Source organism: Grus americana, chromosome 1 (assembly GCF_028858705.1).
Source record: "Grus americana isolate bGruAme1 chromosome 1, bGruAme1.mat, whole genome shotgun sequence".
Lineage (NCBI taxonomy): Eukaryota > Metazoa > Chordata > Aves > Gruiformes > Gruidae > Grus > Grus americana.
In genome coordinates, this window is record NC_072852.1 from 215,205,178 (window position 1) to 215,227,781 (window position 22,604).

The window sequence follows — 22,604 nt, forward strand, 5'->3', positions numbered from 1 at the left end:
CAGGCAGCAGTACTCATTTTAGTAAGGCTATATGCCATGCTCTGTTATAACAACTTAGATAGCCATAGGGGTTTTTTTGTTTGCTTCCCCCCATCCTAATTTGGCCCAGCACAATTTTAGACCTGAATCAAATTAACATCTAGAAAATACTGATTGGAGGCTGTGGTGCCAAAATTAGCAACAGCAGGAAAACTTGAATTGCATCAGATTGCAAATTGGTTGCAGCTACCGTCATGCTGGGCTTTTAAGTCCCGCTGCTTAAAGGTGGAGAGAAAAAAAAGAAAAAAAAAAAAGAGAAAAAAAAAATCTCAGTTTGATGATTCCTTTACTTCTGGATGGCGCAGAAGAGAATTTCATGGCGCACTGGCCAACCTGTAGAATTGTGCCAGTTTAGAGACAGTGTCCTTTGGAACCCCTGTGCCACTTGTTGTTTGCCTGGCTACAGGAATGTCACCCTCTCCTATGAAAATACAGATCATAGCTGGAGGGCTAAGTACTGTTATTCAGCCACAATAGATGTCAACAGGGTTTCCTTTTTGTAACTACCTAGATAATTTCCATGCTCCCATATGGCATTTGTTCTTCTTGTTTTTCCCTCTAATTTGAAAAGATTATTCTTGCTCCTTTGCAACTGGTTCCCACTGTCCGCAATTTATGAACAAGCTGAAATTACGAGTTTAAAAGCTCTCATGCCTTCTATAGAAGCAAATTTTGCTGGTTAAAGGCCATATTGTAGTATGTTTCTCATCTTACAGGCATCGTTTTTATCTTTATCTGAATTTCAGGGGCAGTTACCACAAGACCATTGTGGATTCCAAGTTGTTTTGTCACAGTTTATGTGGCTTATAGGTATACCGACATCATATTTAAACACTTCTGAGATGAGCTGAAATGCATCAGCTGAAGACTCTTTCTTTCCTTTCATAAAATGACAGGCACCATTCTTAGATTAACTTGTACTGTGATGGACAGATTAACCGGTACTGTTCTGGACAGACGCACTGAAGACAAGTTTAATTTAAAAATAAACCCAACCCAAACCAGGCAAAGAAAACCCAGCTTGGGAAGTAGCTTTTCATCATTTACAGTGGTGAGAAGGGTCTTTTCTATCAGGTCCCTGAGGCTCCCTGGGACATGAGGACATGAAATATTTAGCTGCCAATGTTGACAAGGAATGGTTTTTAAGAAATTGAAAATTCCCTTGTCAGTTCAGAATAAACTCTGTTCTTGATGCTAACTCAAGGCTGTGGAGCTTAAAGACCACTGGAAGGGATGGAGGCATGCATTATTAAAGAGAAAACCACAGGCTATAATGTTTTACTACAGGAAGGGTTAAAATAGGCCAGGAGCTGAGAAAAGGAAGGCAATTTTCCAGAGGGAGAATCAGACTAGGCAGAGCTCAGCACACTGCTTAGCCATGAAAATGAGCTTCACAAGCCCAGCCATTAGAAAGCACAATGAACTAAATACCTTGCATCTGATGCTCTTTTAAAAAAAAAAAAAAAAAAGTTGAAAAGGGATTTAAACATGAATAGAAGCATCAAAAGTAAAGCATGGCTGTGGCAGACATTTTCAACTACAGGTTTTAAAAATATGAATTTCCTGTGTACCTCTTACCTGGTTTCTTCTTCTTGGTTTTAAATGCTTTGGAAAGCATTTAAGCATTGGTTAGTTCCTATCAGCACAACACTGACCTTTCTTTTTTAATATATAAACCTGAAATAAAATTTAAAAAGAAATGCACACCTTACAGTTCTTTATAAAAAATATTAAATTACTCTGAATTCTGTGGTAAAGGCTTCTTTGGTTTGGCAACTAAAAGAGACTCATTTGAAAAGGCAGCGTATTGCAGAAGTAGAGCTAGAAATGGAGATCTTCTAGTGATCACTCACTCGAGGTGTTACCAGTCACTTTTTCAGTTTATTTGTGTACACAGGTTATCAGTGTAGAACTGTGATGTGCCACTATTACTTGAAGCCATTCTTCCATTATGCTAAAAAAAAAAAAAAAATTGTGAAACCTGCTGTGAAGACACGAGTATTTTATTCCATGGATTGAAATTGCCTGAATTTCTTGTGAATCGCTGTTTTGCATTTTTGCAGCATCAAGCAGAAAATAGGTGGTTGTAACTTAGACGTACACACATGCTGACACAGCTGCCAGTTTTGAGTCTATCCCTCCTTGTCATTTACTCAGAGGAGCTGGGCCACTTGTCTGGAAAATCCTTTAGTAAAAGGATCGTTGTTTTGATTGACTGATTTCACAGCACTTCATACAACAAAATTCCCAGTCCCGGGTCTCTGCTATCATCAGGCCTAGGCTCCATCAATTCAAAGAGCATAGGATGGTTTGGAGAGGTGAAATCCCACTTGAATCTTTGGATCTTCCTGTTTAGTCCTGCGTTCTCTGGGCACCGATGGCCCTTCCCACAGCCCCTGAGACCTCACATGAAGGTGGGGAGGCAGAGAGAATCCATGGTGCAGAGCAAGAACTGAGGATCTCAGGGATCCCTCTGCCCATCGCCCTGCTCCCACCACTGCTGCAATGCAGAGTGTGGGTGTCCACGTGTGTCTACTCCATGTGACAGGGAGCTAAGCCTCCTCGCTCACACCAGGGTTGTGTCCTCTATGACCACCATACCAGGCGGTAATAATTAGTTGTGTTTCTTTTACCCTTTCTCCCTATAATCCATGTCGAAACATCCTCATTGCAGTTGATCTGTAGCAATCATGCAGTGAAAAAAGGTCTTGCTATAATAATTTCCTTGTGTTGTTTTACCATTAAGGTTCGTCTAGAATGGCCCACGGACCTGGCGGTCAATCCGATGGATAATTCGCTGTATGTGCTCGACAATAACGTTGTGTTACAGATATCTGAGAACCACCAAGTGCGCATCGTGGCGGGGAGGCCCATGCATTGCCAGGTGCCGGGCATGGATCACTTTCTCCTTAGCAAGGTGGCAATCCACGCCACCCTGGAGTCTGCTACCGCCCTGGCCGTCTCACATAACGGGGTCCTGTATATTGCTGAGACCGATGAGAAGAAGATCAACCGTATCAGGCAGGTCACCACCAATGGAGAGATTTCTCTCGTTGCCGGTGCGCCAAGCAGCTGTGACTGCAAGAATGATGCTAACTGTGACTGCTTTTCGGGGGACGATGGCTACGCCAAGGATGCCAAACTCAATGCACCATCCTCCCTTGCAGTGTGTGCGGATGGGGAGCTGTATGTCGCTGATCTTGGAAATATCCGAATCCGCTTTATTCGGAAAAACAAACCATTCCTCAATACACAAAACCTATATGAGTTATCCTCACCCATAGACCAGGAACTCTACTTGTTTGACACCAGTGGTAAGCACCTTTATACTCAGAGTCTTACCACTGGAGATTATCTTTACAATTTTACTTATTCTGGAGATGGAGATATAACCCTGATCACTGACAATAATGGCAACTTAGTGAATATCCGAAGAGATTCCACGGGCATGCCCCTCTGGCTGGTAGTGCCCGATGGCCAAGTCTACTGGGTGACAATTGGTACCAACAGCGCGCTCAAGAGTGTAACAACACAAGGGCATGAAGTGGCCATGATGACGTACCACGGCAACTCCGGTCTCCTTGCCACCAAAAGCAATGAAAATGGTTGGACAACGTTTTATGAGTAAGTATATTACGAATATTGTTCTGCTGGCTTCATTCTGTGTTCTCTGAACCATGCAAGATTGATAGAATTTAATTCCTTGGACAGAATTATTATCTAAATAAAATGGCCAGAATAGATAATGCTAGATCTCACACAAACACTTCATACTAGAAGGGAATAAGCTCCCTCTACCAAGTCAACAGTCAGAGTTTCTGCGGAGTTTTTCTAAACCAGCTAAGCAATTTGGACACCTGGTTCTCCTTAACTATAGCCGGGACTGGGGATTTGGGCTGCATGTTAGAGAATTTTGCTTGGCTTTGAAAGCCTTGGAAGTGTGAATGTTCCATCAGATCCTCCTTTTCACAGCTTTTCACCTACTTCCTATGCTGCAAAGTCTTTTTAGAGCTTGTTTGAAATGGCTGATGTGGAATGACAACTGGCAATGACTAATGACAGCTTGCTCAGAAAACGATTCTGTAATTAATGGGCTGCTCGGTTTCTATTGTTGCAATTGGCCTCACTAAGCTTTAAAAATAGTCTCAGAACTGTTCAAGACCATCCCTGCCCCAAAGTATTTTTCTGAGCAGACAGAATACATTGAAAAACCCAGAGATGGCAGTGGCTTGAAGATTTGTACTTTTTTTTTATTACTGTTAGCAATTCCCTGCTTATAAACACCATGAAGACAACACGCTTCTGCTATCAAATAGGAAAAAGACAGATAACTGAATGAAGGGCATCTAGAAGGATGGTCTGCAAATTCATCTTGCTGTTGAGAACCCTTTCCCCTCCCTCTTCCTTAGTTTTATTTTTTATTTTCAAGTCTAGCCTCTCTGAAATGCTCCTTTTAGTGCATAATTTCCCATATGGTTTGAATGGTTACATGGAAGTATTCAGCTACCATAATAATAGACCCATTGTAAGAGTCCAATTTGGCTAGAGTAGACAGTTCCTGAGATTACAAAGAAAAAAACTGTAAAAAAAAAAAAAGGTCTCAGAGAAGGAAAGCTGGCTAAACCCACATATTCATGTGTTAGACATGCTTTGGTTCTTTCTTTAAAATGTTCCAGGCCCAGTTTCAAATTTCTTTGCTTCATACTCACTATTACTGCTCCTGCCTCGAAAAGAGCTGATAGAAACTCTGTGATGAATCTTTTGAAAGGTTATTTGCATTCCATCCATGTTCTGCTTGCAATTACTACAGCAATATTCCTCAGTGAATCAAAGTTAATACCCTTCCATCTCTTACATTGAATTTGCTTGAGGGAGGCTTTAGGGAGGAAAGATAGGGTGGTTTTTCTCTATAGGAGTGGAAGCCTGCTATATTGTCAGGACCATTGTGCTAAATCAAGGAGATATTTTCTTTTTGCAAAGAACCCAATAGTTCCTGTGCTTGAAAACAGATGTAGCCATGGACAGTGAAGCAAACTAAACATTACAGCTAATAATGGTCAGATTTATGCCTCAAACATATTCTTTTATTTAAAAGTGTGACTGAAAATATAAAGGAGATAAAATGAGACAGAAGCTAAAATCCAACTTACTCTGTGGATATATTTATAACAGTGATCCATTATTTCTTGCTATCCAACAAAACAGAGCATTTGTGAAAGTCATCATTCTGGTCCTTTTATGCACTTCAGAAGAGTCATAAGAAAGCTTTTTAGAGCTAAATGGAAGACAGTATTCTCCAGTGGTTAGACTATGGAAATCTTGACTAGAGCAAGTCAGCACTATATGATAGCACAGCATCACTGAAAATAGATTTGGGAATGTGTCTTCAGAGATATCTCATCCAAACCTGTGATCAGTTATCTCTATTTAACTGTTCCTGACAGATTCTGATGCAACTTTATAGAACTACAGGGTAAAAGTCTATATCTGAATTAGTTACCTCAGCCTCCCTTTATAGGCAATGGAGAGAAACAGGCACTTTCAAGGTGAGTTATGAGTTATGAGTTATGTCTGGTATCTGCTTTAGGGTGAGAAGAGACGAGTTGTATTCTGAAAGTTTCTCTCTGTAGAGGTAGTCCAGAATGATAAGTTCAAGTACAGATGTTTACATTGCAGATGTCTACAATTTGGTCAAATGGATCTTATCAAAGTCATCTAAAAGTTATTCATAAATATTGCTGGCGATCACAATGTATTTACCTATCTTATTGTTAGAAAGCTTTTTTATATGCTCAGTCTGTCTTAATCTTCCTTGCTTGAATCAGAGACTGTCACTCTTCATCCTACCCTACCCTACCCGATTCTATCCTAAACTGTCCACAAGGGACTTGGAAAGCAGATCATCTGCTCTTCTTCCAAGCTGTGAAAAGTACATATCAAATAGCTCAAGAACTTGCTCTGTGATAGCTCTCGAAAGGTAATCGACAATGGGGAATCATCCAATGGGGTTGTTTCAGTTGAGTTGGCAAGAATTAATTCTACCCAGGTTTTGCATGCATTATCTAGGAAAAAATATAAAATTAGAATGAATAATATTAGAAGATCAGTAAATAAAGGTGAGATACTTAGATTGCTTGATAAAGTAGGTTTTGTTTAAACAAAATACATTCTTACACAGCCAAATGCCAGGGTACACATGTAACAGGCCACATCTAAAGAACTAGGCTGAGCATTGACTCTCAGAGGTTGTAGTGAGCAAAGTCATTCCGTGTGATCCTCAGCATAATTCCATGGCAAATCTGTCTAACTTGTCACTTGGATGGACAAACAAAATGAATACATTTACTCATCCCACTCTATTTGTACTGGGTAGTAGGAAGCTGATTTTATCCCTGTACAGCATTGATGAGACTAATTCTGTCAGTTCTGATGTCTGCAGTTTAGGAAGGACAGTGAAAATTGAAGGCTGTACAGAAAAACACTACAAAAATGCATTCATGGGGAGACAGTGCTTTATGCTGGAGAACTAAGAAGACTTGATCTATTTATCTTAACATGAAGAAGACTGGGAAGTGTCTAGATCATAGCATGTCAGCACAAAACTATGACCTACAAAGAGACTCTTAATCTAGCAGAAAAAGGCTTGAGAAGGGTAAGGGGCTGGAAAGCAAACCTAGAGACATTTGAGTTGACAGGAAGGTGTGATTTTTTTTTTAAGGCTAAGATTGCTAACCAGTAGAGCAACCAACCCTGAGAAGCAGTATATTCTCCATCTCTTTGTATGTTAGTTCACAACTCTGGATGCCTTTCTTAAGATATATTCTCACCAGACAGAAGATTTGCATGAGTCAAACACAAACTTCAGGGATGAGTGCAGGCATGGCAGGATGAAATCTAAGTTCTTTGATACCCAATAAGCCAAAGAGGATGGTGCAAACCAAATCAGCACTCAGTTCCTTCAGGTTATTGGTTTCTCTATCAGAACATCAGGAAATTTACACTGAGGAAGCTTAAGTGATTTACAGAAATTGTGCGATCACGAGCGACTGGAAGGTGCTCTGAGCAGTTTTCAGTCCTGGCTGAGGGAAAAGGTGAAGCTCATATTCCTGTTTTGCTCATGACTAAGGAAATAAAGACATCAAATCTGACTCTGAGGAAAAGCTTCGTGTTTCTCACAGCACGTAATAGTTGTTTATGAGCCAGGGCAGGCTGGACACCACTGTTTAAAAAGTTAAGAGTAAACGTAAATCCAACTGGCAAGTTTACACTGCACCAGTGGGCCAATGAAGAACAGCCTTATAACATTTACCTTTACCTGACTGTCTACAGAGGGCCATAAACCAGACACCCAACATGAAAGAGAAATGGTGTTGCAAGAGTGGCAACACTACGTGTGTAGATGTCCAACATCCCTGGTTCTCCTTCAGTTCTTGCTCTTACCAGGGCATTTCTCAGCCTTTATCACAAGGCTGCAAAGAGCTGTGACATATGGGCACACTGATGTGACTCTGGAGAGGAGAGAAGGAGGTGGGATACGTTGATGTGGTACTGGAGGTCTAACTCCTGGGCACATCAGGAGGTCCTCCAAGGCCACCAGGTCCGGCAAGGGTTCAGGCTGGGCACATTGTCCCTTCATTTCTGTAGGGGAAGGAGACAGGGGCTGTCCTCAGGTGGTGGCAGACTTGCTCACAGCACTTACAGCTCTTCCTTTCACACATCCTACACCAAAGCCTGCTGTAACAATCCTGCTTTATTGGGTTTAGCGCTGAGTAAGGTTCAGTATATAATGGTGTGTAGTTTCTCTTTGTTTTGAGAGTGAAACTAGCTCCCTGCAGTAATTAGCCTGTCCCCAAAGGCCTATCTAGGACTTCTTTGAGGGTTTTAGCATTATATAGACCTTCTCTGCCTCTGCAGAGGGCTTGACATTCACTGTCAATTAATGCAGTGCAGCTCAGCTTGTCCAGCAACTGGATTAAAGACTTGCCTTCCCGTTGAACCTGTGACAGTGATAATCAGCAGCAAAGGAAGTTGATCTGGAAACTGCCAGGGAAAGGGCTTCTCATTGTTCAGCTCCTCAAGTCAAAGACAAAGGATGCTGTGTGACTACTTGCTGCTTTGTTATTGCTGCTTTTTCACTTGACCTGAAAAAAATTGCTACCAGCCTTTACAAAGTTTCTTAGCAGTTGCTGTTTGTCTGCTTCCGAATCCGGAAATTCTTATTAATGTATTTGTTTAAATCAAGAATACGGCAATTATCTTGATTAGCTCATTGCGATGGTATCACTGTACGTTAATTCAATTTCCCTCTGAGCCAAAGTCAAACCTTCTATGCATTATTTAGCCCAGATGAGGCTCTCTCACTTAGGTCCTTTGTGTGCCCAATTAGTTTCGAAGGTCACCTCCTCCCATGCAGAATTAAATACTTACACATCACTGCAGCCAAGCCCAGAAATTCAAAATCTTTTCATAGACTGACCAAGAAGTCGCTCATGGCTGCCTGGAGGGCGAAGGGTCTCGTGGAGCCAGATCTTCAGATGGGCAGTAAGGGGAGCGTTGACCCGTAACGTAGGATGCTGTTTCGCAGAGAACCAAACTCTGCCAAACCTCACACACTGCAATGGGTGGAAGGCAGGAGCCAGCTGGGCTGAGCATGCAGGAGGACCTTGGATGGCTTCCCAACGACCCCCAGGATTCAGCGGAGGTCCCACCCCAGCCCTGGGGCAGTGTTTGATGCCCCAGCCAATGCCCTGGTCTGGACGACTGGGGTACCAGAACTGGGCATCGTGGTCAGCATCTACCCCACAGTGAGATGTGGACTCACTCTGCCTTGTGGTTGGCATAAAGGCTTTACAATTTTTTTCTCTCTTAGTCAAAACCAAAGATAAATAACACTTATTACCTTGAGAGGAGCAGCCACCTCCTGACTCAGAGAAAAGCTAGCTTACTGCATTAATAACACCGCTTTATCACCTGATGATATCTCAAGTCATACACTGAGTTTTATGGGATTTGGTGGTGTCCTTGGTTAGAGTAGTTCAAGTGAGGGTCTCTTTCTGCTCCTGCAGCAGACTGGAGTATGAAAAACACCTCTGGCTTTTGCTCTCCCTCCTCTTTTAGCAAGATTTCTTTACTCCACAATTTCTTCATGATAAAATAATTAGATTTTCATCATTGTTCCTCTGAAGAAGTTACAGTGAAACTCCAGTAAGTGCCATGATAAAACAGTACTTCTCCAGTACTCTCACTAAGTTGTGAGGTCATGTTTTGAGCCATCGGCCTGGCCTGCAATGAATGCCTGGTGTCAGAGTTTAGTTGAGAACCAAGGGAATTATGAGTATCATAAAAGCTAGAGAGAGAGAAATCCTCCTCTTCTCATTTGGGCAGTCAGAAAATTCTGCAGAGAGTGGCTGCAACCTGGCCTGGTGTCATTAGGGAGAGGACTTGCCTTCATACATATTTGAGTAGTATTGGGTTGTCTGTTACAGATTTATTTTTAATGTTGTGTTTAATGTTGTTTGAAAAATCGTGAAGAGGCGAGCTTGTTCAGAGGTGGCGGGTGCATGTCTGTATAATCGCACGCAAAATATAGTTTGCAAAGTACATTAGGACACTTTGGCACTAAATGCAATATTATTATAGTGATTTTTTTTTTTTCCAATCTATTTGACTTGTAGTTTTAAAAGGCTGATGAAATGTGAAAAAGCTAAAATGAGGAAACCCAGAGACTCAGGCAAGGAATTGATTTCTGAATAGACGGTACTTAGGATGCTCTCTTTAATTCCCAAGGCCTAGGTCTCTACACAATAGTAACGTGATAAATGAAAGCTCTGAATGTTTACAAGCTAACAATTAGGCCTCATAAGCACCAAATACCATTTTAATTCTGTGCATTGAACCTTAGCTAAATACATTTCCAATTGGGAACGGATGGCAACAGCTTCCTTTGCTGGCCTAATAATTGTCACTGTAATTGTAAGCGCTGAGTCTTTGCAGCAGGTTTGAACGGGAGGCAGCAGCTGTGTTAGCAGGTGAGGGATTCATCGCTCGGAGTGGCTGCTGTGTGCGCTCCCGTGTTTCAGTATTCCCTTAATTCTTGTGCTTTCGGAGCATTTGGAGAACACAGAAGTCTTAGGCTGTGATGAAAACTGGCCCACCCCTAAATCCCAAGACTGTGGGAACAAGCCGAGACAGCTTAGCTGCAAAATGAGGTGACTAGGAGAGATTTATCTTACTGCAAATACCAGGGCACACCTGCAGCTACACAAGAGCCAGTCGCTCAGCCTTCCTCTCCAAGCTGAGGATGTGCCCTGTAGGTGCCTTTATAGGGCTGAAAGCAGAGGTAGAAGGACCCGACTCATTTAACTCATTTAATTTTTTTAAGCACGTTATCTATTTGGGATGTTGAAGCCTTCAAGGTAACGTGTCCTGGGAGTCTGTGGGTATGTGATAGATGATATCAGGTATGTGCTGTGTGATCTAAAGCGAGGGAAAAAGGGGAAAATGCTCCAGTCCTGAGCAAAACAGAAAAGAGAAAAGGAACAGCTTGCCAAGAGGAAAGTGCTGCGTGTGTCCGTGCTAACCAGCCTCCAGCCCCTCCTTTCGCATTGCCACCGCAGTGCTAAAAGGCGTTTTTGTCTGGACGTAAGCGTTTTACACTTCATCTGCCACCAATTAAAAATAATAATAAAAATGGGAACAGTCTAATTGTAGAACCTTCTCGCATTTCTCCCTTTGTAAGACATAACCTCCTTGCAGCTGCAAATAGGTGAGCTGTCACCCCCAAAGCGAGTGCTTGGAAGGTCCCTGCCTCGCTCCTGGGCAGAGGTGCAGCAGCTCTTGCAAATGCCGAAAACACAGATGGTCTCCAGGTTACTTCTGTCAGAGGCTAATGGGGTGACTAAGGAGGTGCCAAAAGTCTAATGTACACGTGCAGACATCTTAAACCAATTCCAGCACACCATTCCAGACTGTTCTGTCCCAAAATGAGCCTTGCTTCTCAGGACCCAAAGTCCCAAAAGGAAGTCATTGCTCTCGGTGAGGTTCTCCCCTGTAGTGTGAGTTTTCTATAGCTGTAAAAATGTACCCGTGTAAATTATGCGTATTGTACTTATTCATTTTGACTTAAAAAGAAAAATGTGTGCGTAGAGATCTAGGCACCATCATACTCTTTCATGCTCTTTTTTCATCCTGTTTGAACCCATTTTGTACAGGCAGAGGTTACTGGCATATTTGCGCATTTGCACTTTTGCAAATATTGCATATTTGCCTAGCTGAGAGCTGGAGGACCATTTGTGAGGATGCTGGGACCTGCATGTCCAGGAACAGAGTTTAAGGAGCTGGGTGTCTGCTCCTGCTTGGAGCTGTTAAACAGCATCTGCTGGTTTTTGAGGCTTTGTTTGGAGCACGAGAGTAGAGCTTGCATAGAGTATAGATTGTGTGCTTACTTTCACCGTGGTGCCAAGTGTCGTTGAATTAGGATAAACCATAAGACTCAGCACTTAAAGGAAATAGCAGCCACGTCCATCACATGAACAAGCTCTCTGCCCCCCATCCTGGGTTTTGCTCTCCTTCTTTCCCTAATCCATGGACCTGCTTCCTTTCACACTCACGCCTGTATTACACCAAACTCACCCTTTAGACTTTAGTGCAGCACATCTAGATTTGTGCTATTATTTTTAGGAGGTGAATCAGGCTCAATTTCAGGAGCAGCTCATTTTTAAACATTTCAATAGATCAATATAAATAAATCTCTTAGCAGTTGCTAATACCACCAAGTCAGAGGTGTTAAATTCAGATCCATCTTCCTTAAATTTCAAAGCATTTGGAGAGGGACTGTTTACAAGGGCATGGAGTGATAGGACAAGGGTGAATGGCTTTAAACTAAAAGAGGGTAGATTGAGATGAGATCTGAGGAAGAAATTCTTCCCTGTGAGGGTGGTGAGGCCCTGGCACAGGTTGCCCCGAGAAGCTGTGGCTGCCCCTGGCTCCCTGGAAATGTTGAAGGCCAGGTTGGATGGGGCTTTGGGCAAGCTGGGCTAGTGGAGGGTGTCCCTGCCCATGGCAGGGGGTTGGAACTAGGTGGGCTTTGAGGTCCCTTCCAACCCAAACCAGTCTGGGATTCTGTGATTCTATGATCTGAGTCTACCCTTATGGTTCAGGCTATTTTATCTATAGGGCTATTAATGTTGAGGTAGAAAGAACTTGGGATGTTACACAAAACACCTTTAGTGATAACAAGGTTTTCTCTGCTCAGGGTAGAGACTAAATCATGTCCCTTGAGTCCTGTCTTAGTAGATGGAGTAAAGATATTGCCTGTGACATTTTCAGTTTAAGACCCACGTACTGTTTTAGGAGATGTGCAGATGCATACTGTCTCAGTGCAAACAGCACAGCCACAAACATGGAGCAAAGCGTTTGGTACTGAGAGCACTTTAGTTCTGGCTCTTGCAAGGAGATTCAGTTTAGATCCAAGCTGTGCGTTGCTAGCCTCTTGGAAAAGCTTTAACTGGTCTCTGCCAAAGTCCTGCAATGCAGTCCTGAATTCATCCCTTTCTTTTTTTCTTTTTTTTTTTTTCTTCCTTCTTTTCCATTTCACAAGTAGCTGATTGATCACCAAGATCTTGGAGGGAAAGGGCAAGGCTGCTTCGTCCTCCATGCATGGATAATCTCATGACTGATAGGCTGACACTGTGGAGGGCCAAATGCTTTCTTCTGCCTTCCTACCTCCCCCTCTGCCCAGTGGGCAAGAAAAGCCTCACGTGGTGTCTCCAAACCCAAGGGCTGGAGAGACTTGCAATGAGCTCACCCACTTAGTCACTGTACACTAAATGTTAAACTTGGGCAAAAATCACCTTTTCAGCCAGCCCTTCCTCATGCTAAGTCACTGCCAGCATATTGTCAAAAGTACCAGCACTGTGTACAAATCAGACAAAAGAGAATGGAAGAGGAGACAAATTTCTTTTTCTATATAGTGCAGAGCCAGTCGAATGGCTGCTCCTTGGTCTCTCATGGGTTGCAGTTCAAGAGTACTTTTATCTTCTCTTCTCTTCTCTTCTCTTCTCTTCTCTTCTCTTCTCTTCTCTTCTCTCTTCTCTTCTCTTCTCTCTTCTCTCTTCTCTCTTCTCTCTTCTCTCCTCTTCTCTTTTTTCTTTTCTTTTTGTTTAGTTTGGTTTTTTAATATATATTAGATGGGGTCTGTTGTCTTATTCTCCAGCTCAGAGTAATCCTGAAGAGGAGGATCAAGAGCTCCTCAACCATCTGCTCCCTCCAAGGTCTGATCAACTGCATCCAGACCCTCTCTAACACATTTCTCTTACATATTCTTAAAAGCGTTGGGCAATGGGGTTTCCAGTGCTCCATGTGTTCCTCCGCTTGGAGCAACCATGGGCCTGGGAAATGTTCTCCAGCTTTTGACCTGAATCTTCCTTGTTTCCATTCAAGCTGATTACTTTTTGTCACATCCTCAGTAGACATGATGAACAATTAATTATAATCTGTTTTCAGGGTGGCATCTGCCCACTTCCTTGTTTCCTCCCTTCTAAATCAACTAATTTCTTTTGGCTTTGCCTCTTAGGTCATGCTTTCTAAGCTTGTTATCCTTAATGTATTGTTTTCATTACTTTATCATTCTGAGGAATGATGTCCTTCACTGAACACTGTGTTCCATCAAAGGCTCACTAGTGGGTACTGCAGGAGAATGAGTCCTCTCTGCTCACCCACCATTCACTTTGCATCCCCATGTGATATGTTTTCTTGATATGACCTTCTTTTATATCATATAAATCATTCTTAAATGATATGTGGGCAGGACTTGAAAAAAATCAAATCTTTATCAGTGATTGCTTTTGCTGGAATTTTTCTACCGTTTCTCCCTCACTAGTTAAGTATCCCTTTCTCTGAAGGTCCATCTCAACAGAAGGTCCAACACCTCTCCAGAGATAAGCCAGTAGAGCTTCCTGCTGCTCTCCATTTCAGTCTACGATAGCCTCACTGCAAAGCTCCCTCACCAACCCCCTGCTCTCAGCTCAGCCTGTGACCCAGGGGCACCCTTTTTGCAGTGCCACAAATGGGTGGCAGGATGGTGTGTTTGCTCCATCGACTCAGGAGGCCTCTAGGCACAGGCGTCTGCTTCTCCTTTTTATTGAAAAATAACCCCCCAGCTTGTTAACTGCTGTGGGACCTGTGTGTATGTAGCTTATTTCATCTGGGTCCTGGTTAGGCAGTCCACATCACAGAAACCTTTCCAGATGGTGCTTATGTTGACTCCCTCATTGGAAAAGCCAAGGACTCAGTAGGGGTGAAAACCGAACTGCTTTTTTACACTTCTAAATCAGTCCTTCCAGATGGTCCTAGGAACAGTAAAAGGTAGACACAGGGGTCTCAGCTGTGCTCTGGGCTCTACACCATGTTCACAAAGGACAGTTCTCTGCCTGATGTAGCCAATCTGGCAAGTCCTTACTGCTATCTTAACATGAGCTTTTAAAATAAGATAGAGATAAAAAGAAAAAAAAAAAAAAGAAGAAGAAAAAAATAATTGCCGAAGAGCTCAGGACACAACCAGACAAAACAGTTGGTGGCTTTTAGTAGCTCCTAGTTCTGCTGGACAGGATGCGTGGGCCAGTGTTTTTCCATAAGTCACAGCACAGTGAATGGGAAATAAAGTTACTCTGTTGTAAAAAAGGAGCATAGGGCAGGTGGTAAGTATCGGAAAAATGTTGTTAAAATACAGGCTAATACTTATTTAGTTATTTTCTGTTCTTTACTTGATTTTCTTCAGGTAAAAGCTGTGATTTTCTTCTCATGAAACCAAAAAAGTCAGGACAGTCTGACAAATTGACAATGCATTTTTCTCTGGGAAAAATGTAGGTGAAGACTTCAAGACTTGGTCTCTGCTTTACAGGATGATTCCTGCGTCCCACTCCTTTGTTGATGCTGTTGACTTCACTTCCTTTCAGGTACGACAGCTTTGGGCGCCTGACCAACGTGACCTTCCCTACTGGCCAAGTGAGCAGCTTCCGCAGCGACACCGACAGCTCCGTGCATGTCCAGGTGGAAACCTCCAGCAAGGATGATGTTACGATAACAACCAATTTGTCGGCATCGGGAGCTTTCTACACTCTGCTCCAAGGTAAGTTAGGCCACTGTCCTTCTCCCGGCCAAGCTGCACACAATGGATTATCCATCAGGAAACAGGCATCGTCTTGATAATCCCAGCACCAAAAATCAGCTGCATCCTCAGCACCACAGAGCTCCCCACATGCTGGTACAGACGCACACTTACACCTACTTAGCCACATTCCCCAGCACCGTGGTTGCTCCGCAGCTGTTTTCTGCTTCATTCTCAGCCAGTCCCCTTGCTGTGCAGCCCTCGTGCAGTGCAGTCCTCCATCATCATTACTATTATTGTTACAACAAAAAAGGTTGCATAAATCTAGCTGCGCTTCCAGCTGACCCCTTTGCTTCGTTCTCTTAATGGCTTCTAACTTAACAGTTACTCTCCTGGAACAGGCTTCCAGCTGGTTGCTGAAGATCTCCCTGATTCTTTGTTCCCTGGCTGTTCAAACATTCACAAGGCAGCATCCAGAAAAATGACCATCCCTGTCCCCAAAAGGGCTGCGTTTGAGCTAAAGGGCTGGTGTGGAGAGGCACAAAAGAGGACAGGGAGGTGGTCAGCCAGGGTAGGACTGGTGGAACTGGTTTGAGGCTGTTGGAAATGAGCATAGTTCTGCTGGTGATGGTATGGTGTGGAAGTGGAGGATTGATGAGGTGAAGGAAAAGGTGATGAAGTGGGAAAGAAAAGAGGAATAAATAGCAGGGGAGCACTGTGCTGACATACTGGTAGGGGCAGAAGCTGTATTGCACAAACCATGCCAACCCGGATCTTCAAGTTCTGAAGGCTGAAGCCTTCTTAGGGTCAGGGTGAGCCATCACTCCTGCTCCCTGGGGCTTGCAGAAAGAGAAGGGACTTTCAGACTCTTTGCTTTCTCCACTTCCCAGCTCTTGTTCACTCTTAGTCTGTGCCTGATGGCAATGGGGTGTCAAACATTATTTCCCCTTGTGAGGAACAAAGTGCTCCAAGTGAGATCATGTTCCAGAGTCACATTTGTTCCCATATCTCTGGGACACACATTTCCCTCCCCCTCCCTATAAAGAAAGTGCCTGCTATGCCTGAACACTGCCCTTCCTGCCTCTGGGGAGCGTGGCCGAGAGGGTGCCAGCCCCTTCCAGCCGTACTCACAGTTCCTCTGGGGAACACAATGACTTTCTTATGCTTTACTTCAGCGTGCAAGTAAAGACCCAACCTACCCCGCCCCATCCCATCCACTCGCATTAAGACGTCTGGCAACTGCACAGACATGAGGTTGGCTTCACCTCAAGAGCCTAATTAAGCAATAGAACCCGCTGTTGGGGGTCCTTTAGTGAGATAATTGACTGTGATGTGATTTATACACCCAGAGCTGAAGGCACAGTTACATAATGGTGCCACGGTCGTTTATCTCATTGTACTGCCCTCCAGCACACGGGCACTCTTGCCATTAGGACATGCAGTATTACAAACAGCTTAACCATCTCCAGAAGTATAAAATTATGGAAACTGTTTGGATTTGAAGACGCCCCCTTATCTTGAAATAGAGATCTGGATAATGTTGCAGCAGAGGTGGCCTGCAATCTGCTGAGGGTGGCTTTCCCACAGGCGTTAGGGACTGTGAGTTCCCAAACTGAGGTAGCTGTTTGTTCATGGCAGCGTCGTAGAAACTGAAACAAGGGCCCCTGGAGTTGCCTGGGGATGTATTGAGCACAGATGAAATGTTATTTGCCTTCCAAATGCCTCTCCAGCGGATGGAGCTGGAGCGGTTCTCAAGGTCTGTGACTGTCTTGCTCGCTCCGTTGTTCTGCAGAGAAAATGCAAATTGCAGATCCCCTTTGCATGAGAGGCGCTCGTGCATTTTCCCTCTGGACTCACAGCTCTGGCCAGCTTTCACAAATCCTTGGCGAACCTTTCAAGAAACCTGGGTCACTCTATGAACAGGTGAGGTCTGAGAAGGCATTTTCAGAAGGTTACAGATTCCTGTAGGATGGGTTTAGGAGCCTCTGCAGCTAACAAGCACCTCAGGACCTCTGTGGGATTTTGTCCTCTGGATTAATGACAAAGTGAGGATTTGTTCAAGGCCAAAATAGGGCCCTAGTGCCCCTAGAGCTGAAGCAGCATAAAATACAGCATCCAATGGCCCCTGGATTTCATGCCTTTGGGCATCCAGCTGCTCCAACGTGGGGTCCTCCATGGGCTGCAGGTGGATATCTCCTCCACCATCATCCTCCATGGGCTGCAGGAGGACAGCCTGCCTCACCATGGTCTTCTCCACGGACTGCAGGGGAATCTCTGTTCTGGTGCCTGGAGCACCTCCTCCCCCTCCTTCTGCACTGACCTGGCTGTCTGCAGAGCTGTTCCTCTCACATCTCACTTGTCTTTGCAATTGCTCTTGGCGGGTTTTTTCCCCTTCTTAACTCTGTTATCCCAGAGGTGCTACCACCGTCACTGATGGGCTTGGCCTTGGCCAGCGCCGGGTCCATCTTGGAGCCGGCTGGCATTGGCTCTGTTGGACATGGGGGAAGCTTCTAGCAGCTTCTCACAGAAGCCACCCTTGTAGCCTCCCCACTACCAAAACTTTGTCACACAAACCCAATACACCAATGAATTTCAGAGACCTTCAAGCTTTTCCCTGTTTCCTGGTGAAGGAGGAAGGAGGGAGGAATATATTAGCTGTGCAGAGATTTTTCACTGATTTGATTTAAAGCGCATCTCCTACCCCTTTGTCACCAAATCAAGCATCTAAGAACAAAAGTGTGACAAAGACCTGACTGTCCCCCTTCTCTCCATTTGCAGAATCAGGTGTGGACTGGGTTTGATCCTGCTGGAGTCTATGTCAAAAGACCATCAACTTAATTACTCAGTGGTAGAGCTAAAACACTTGGATCTACACTGTGGATCACTGCTGTATGTTTATAATGACAAAATCCAGTGCCACAGCAGTTTCACACCATCACTACTGTGTACAGTAAGTTGAGTTGTGGTCCTGCTGAGATCAGTGTGGCAAGACTCCAGCTGGCTACAACAGGAGCGGGATCAGACTCGCAATAAAAAAGACCAACTGGTGTCAGGTTTCCTTTCCTAATTATACCAAGCCATGCTCTTCGCTGATCTATTTCATCCAGACGAGAGATGATAATTTTGCTGTGACCTCGTTTCCTGCTGAGCTATGGCAGAGCAACTAGTGAACAAAACCCAACTTGCCTCAGAACGGAAAAACAATTGACATGAATTTTTAATGGGTGTTTTTATTCACAATTAGGTATTTACGGCAGCCTGGGAGACAGAAATTGTAATATTTTCCAGCTTTTGAGAAGCTTCAGATAAGGCAGTCTTTGTATAATGTGCTTTTAAAGCCATTCTGCACTGAGCAAATCTCATGCTTTCGTACCCTTCATGAGCTCCTCTCTGCAGAGAGCGATGCCAGCTGGAGATTCAAAGGATGAGGTTTCAGCCTGCCTATTCCTGAAGGATGTGGAAGGGGATATTGTTCTTCTCTTCCACTCCCGAACTCCCAAATCCTGGCCTCAAAATCTGCTGAACTTTCAGGAGCTAGTGGAGGCCAGATGTACGGAGATGTGTGGGAGCTTAGTGCCTCTGCTTTCTCTCCAAACATGAGGACTTCGGTTGCCTCCTGAAAGCGTTCCCAAGTGAAAGGGTTTGGCTGTTGTTGGGGGAACTGGTTAGCATTAACTCGCTGTGCAATTTCCTGTCACTTGTGAGATGGTGAATAAGCTGAGGAAAGTAGGTGGCCCCACTTTTTCATATATTGTGGTGAAATTGGGATCTTTAGGATACAAAAGCGTGGAAAGTTTTCAGCCGGACTGTGATTTAAAACAAATATCTCACCACCCAGTGTTTTAGCCTAGAGGAAAAGGTTTGAACCTGCATCCTTTGCTAGGGTATTACACGGCTCGTCTGCTGGTGCATTTTTTAACCTGTGTAAGACTTTTCTGCAAGAGTTTGAGGTGCAGAACCTCATCAGAATGAAAAAGAGATGGTCCATCTTTACTTTCACTGATGAAGCCGATGTTTTGCTCACTGTTACAACCATCAGAAATGCTGATGAAGTGCAGGTGAGGGAGAAAGTGAAAAGCTGGAGCTGTATGGTCAGCCTTTTGAAAAGATCTCTTTTCTCTTTTCAGACCAAGTCCGAAACAGCTACTACATTGGTGCTGATGGCTCTCTCAGACTGATGCTCGCTAACGGCATGGAGGTGGCTCTGCAAACCGAGCCGCATCTGCTGGCTGGCACCGTCAACCCCACGGTGGGGAAGAGGAATGTCACCTTGCCCATCGACAACGGCCTCAATCTTGTGGAGTGGAGGCAGAGGAAGGAGCAAGCAAGAGGGCAGGTCACCGTCTTTGGACGTCGGCTGAGAGTAAGTGAGAAGCATGAGCAGTTTTGGACGCCACTTCTCATCTCATCAGTCCCCAGTCTCATGACAGAAAGGGACAGGGCTGATTTGTGTCGTCTGCAGTAGGGATGAGGCTGCAGGACAGAGAACTAGCTGTTCATCCTCACTGACACAACCTTTATGACTTGAATATATCCTTGTGTCTCCTTACGTGCTGACATTCTTTTGGCCATCACAGGCTGATTTGCCTACATGTCCTCTGCATCACTGGGAACGTGTGACCTCCCATCAGACACCGCAGGTTTAACCATTGTGTCAGGCTGTTTAAGAAAGCAGGGGATGATCATAACTATAAAATACTGCACCAATTAGTATAGGTATTTTCTACCTGTGCTGCTGGCAGTAATAGACCTGAGCACTGAAAGCTTTGTAAGCATGAGGACAGGCTGAGAGAGTTGGGGTTGTTCAGCCTCGAGAAGAGAAGGCTGCGGGGAGACCTTAGAGCCCCTTCCAGTCCCTACAGGGGCTCTAGGAAAGCTGGAGAGGGACTGGTGACAAGGGCAGGGAGTGACAGGACAAGGGGAATGGCCTGAACCTGCATGAGGGGAGATGGAGATGAGATGTGAGGCAGAAATTCTTCCCTGTGAGGGTGCTGAGGCCCTGGCACACGTTGCCCCGAGAAGCTGTGGCTGCCCCTGGCACAGGTTGCCCCTGGCAGTGTTGAAGGCCAGGTTGGATGGGGCTGTGGGCAACCTGGGCTAGTGGAGGGTGTCCTTGCCCATGGCAGGGGGTTGGAACTAGATGGGCTGTGAGGTCCCTTCCAACCCAAACCATTCTGGGATTCTATGATTATTGTCCACTGGTTAGCCTCAGGAAAATCTCTAGATTTCTGAAACTCGCTAATCTGTCAAACCTGTCGAAGAGCTGGGCTCGCGGGGCATTGCATTGCAATTGCTGTTGTTCCCCAAAGCGAAGCGTTATTAACAGCTCCAGCCTGATGGTACTCTCTCCTCCAGGAGTGCGCTGTCCTTTCTGTGCTCGAGACTGATGTGTTTTGAAAACATTGTTCCACACAATGCACCGCAGACTTGTCAGGGCTGTTTAAAGATCTTGCCCAATAAGCCTGTAATTCCTCCGCTAACTGCTGGCGAGGCTGGTGACTTGTAATAGCAAGTCCTGCGCAATCACCCTGTACCTTGCTAGTCTCAGAGTCACGAGCTGATGAGCGGTTCCTGGGAAGCTGCTCAGCACCTGGCAAATTCAGACCCTCTGAGAAAAATGCTTAGTGCTGTGCAGTGCCACCACAGCAAAAGGATTGCAGCTATTTATTTGTAGTTAAGTTTTGCAGCACATATTAATGCTCCGTTTTCAGAATAAGTGCTTCCCAGTCCTTGCTCTTCACCTCTCCCTATTCCCCGCGGCGTGACCTCTGCCACCTTGGGGTGATTTCTCCCGTCTCTCCTCGCTCACACTTGTCAAGTATTGATCTTCACCCTCCCCAGCCCAGCCTCTGCTCTTTTCCCCTGGCATCAACATCCTCATATTCTGTTATCAGGAGAAAAACTGCAAACAGTAGTGAAAGCTGAAGCTGCTCCTTCAGTGGGAACTGCTGTATATCTGCAGATCAGTTGGCATCACCCCTCTTGTTTGGTTTGTCTTGGGGGGTTTATTTTATTTTAATAACCAACAAAATTATGAGACAGGTCTTTTTGTCTGAAAGGAGAGCGCCTTCTGAAATCTGCAGCTGTGTCACAGCTATTTGGTGTTCAAAGCAGTTTCCACTCATTCAGCCGCAGCTCAGCTGCCCGTGTCAGTTTTATCTTCCAAAATTTTCACAGCAGATTCAAATGCAGAATGTTATCTTTGTTTTATATTGTACTGCATTTGGAAAAACACTTGCAAAATGAGTTTTCAGGCTGGTTACTTGTGTCCCCATAAATCTGCCGGCATTTATTCACGTTTTGAGCCTATCGGGGCCCTTCTAGTGAAGCAGAAGAGCATCTTACATGGTTGAAGGACTCAGTTGTGGCTCTACTTCGGGATTCAAAGTAGTGAAGGGCGTACAAGAAGTTTTAAGCTGCCTGTTTGTACCTGCATGGCAGCATCTGCACCCCTAAGACATAAACCTGCAAGGTGCTAATTGCCTCCCTGGGGATTGCCCGGCATTTAACATATTCCGTGTGTCATGTTCCTCTCTTCCCTTGTACCAGTAATTGCTGCTTTCCCTGGCAAGGGAGAAGCTTAGGGAAGTTAAGTTCAACATTTTTTTTGTTCATTTGAGGAAATATTATCATTTTCTGCCATATGTGGGTAAATCACTGCTTCCCTCTCCCCTCACCCCACCGCTCACATGAGACAGCAGCAAAGACATGGTGCTCCGTGGAGAAAGAGCATGCCCAGAGAGGCTACAGCATCACTCCATGAAGCCTTTGAGATGAGGACAACAGGATCTGACCACTGTAAAAGAGGGAGTTCCCCCGAAACTAGCATCCTTTCTGCTGCCATCACATGGATCCGTGTTTTATGAGTTGTGGCCCTTCCTCCCATGGTTGCAGGGTGTTCTTGGGGGACTGACGACCTGTTGCCATGAGCTCGACCAGCTCCCAGCATGATGAGGCCAGTTTCACAGCTACCTCCTTGCCCCTCCGTAGGAAATAATACAATGCATGTGTTTCTATTGCAGGGATAAGGCAGGGGGCAGGAACTTCTGCATGGGTGAGGGGAAAGGGGCCAGCCCTGATGCCTTTTCCCAGTCCCATCAATGCTGACCTCGCTCTGCGCTTGGCCAGGCAGCGGTAAAGCAGCACAAATATATTAAAGCAGCCACTTTCCCTTCTCCTGTCCCACACACTCCATGGAAAGTTGTGATGCTCTTATCCAACCACCCAGCAGTGAGATACCTCTGCAAATTGGCTACGAATTCAACCCATCACTGGCCAACAGCAACACAGACTCCATCTGCAGTGAGAGCGTTAGGTAAACTCTGCTCCAAGGAACAGAACTCCTTCCTTTTTTTTTTTAAAACAAACTTGAGTTTTTCAATAATGAAGGATGTAAAATAATCTCTGACAGTGGAGCAAATAGACAGCCAAAAGAGACAGAGCTGTTGGCTTAGCTCTT

General features: G+C 44.7%; 1 protein-coding gene across 2 annotated transcripts in view; it reads left to right on the top strand.

Moving 5' to 3' along the window:
* Positions 1–22,604, top strand: part of TENM4 (teneurin transmembrane protein 4) — a 622,246-nt gene that overhangs the window by 571,961 nt on the left and 27,681 nt on the right. For both annotated transcript variants that reach the window (XM_054803254.1, XM_054803243.1), the window contains 3 exons: positions 2,786–3,663; positions 14,994–15,166; positions 19,273–19,508. In XM_054803254.1, the coding sequence (XP_054659229.1) occupies positions 2,786–3,663; positions 14,994–15,166; positions 19,273–19,508 (1,287 nt within the window). The remainder of the gene's footprint in view (positions 1–2,785; positions 3,664–14,993; positions 15,167–19,272; positions 19,509–22,604) is intronic.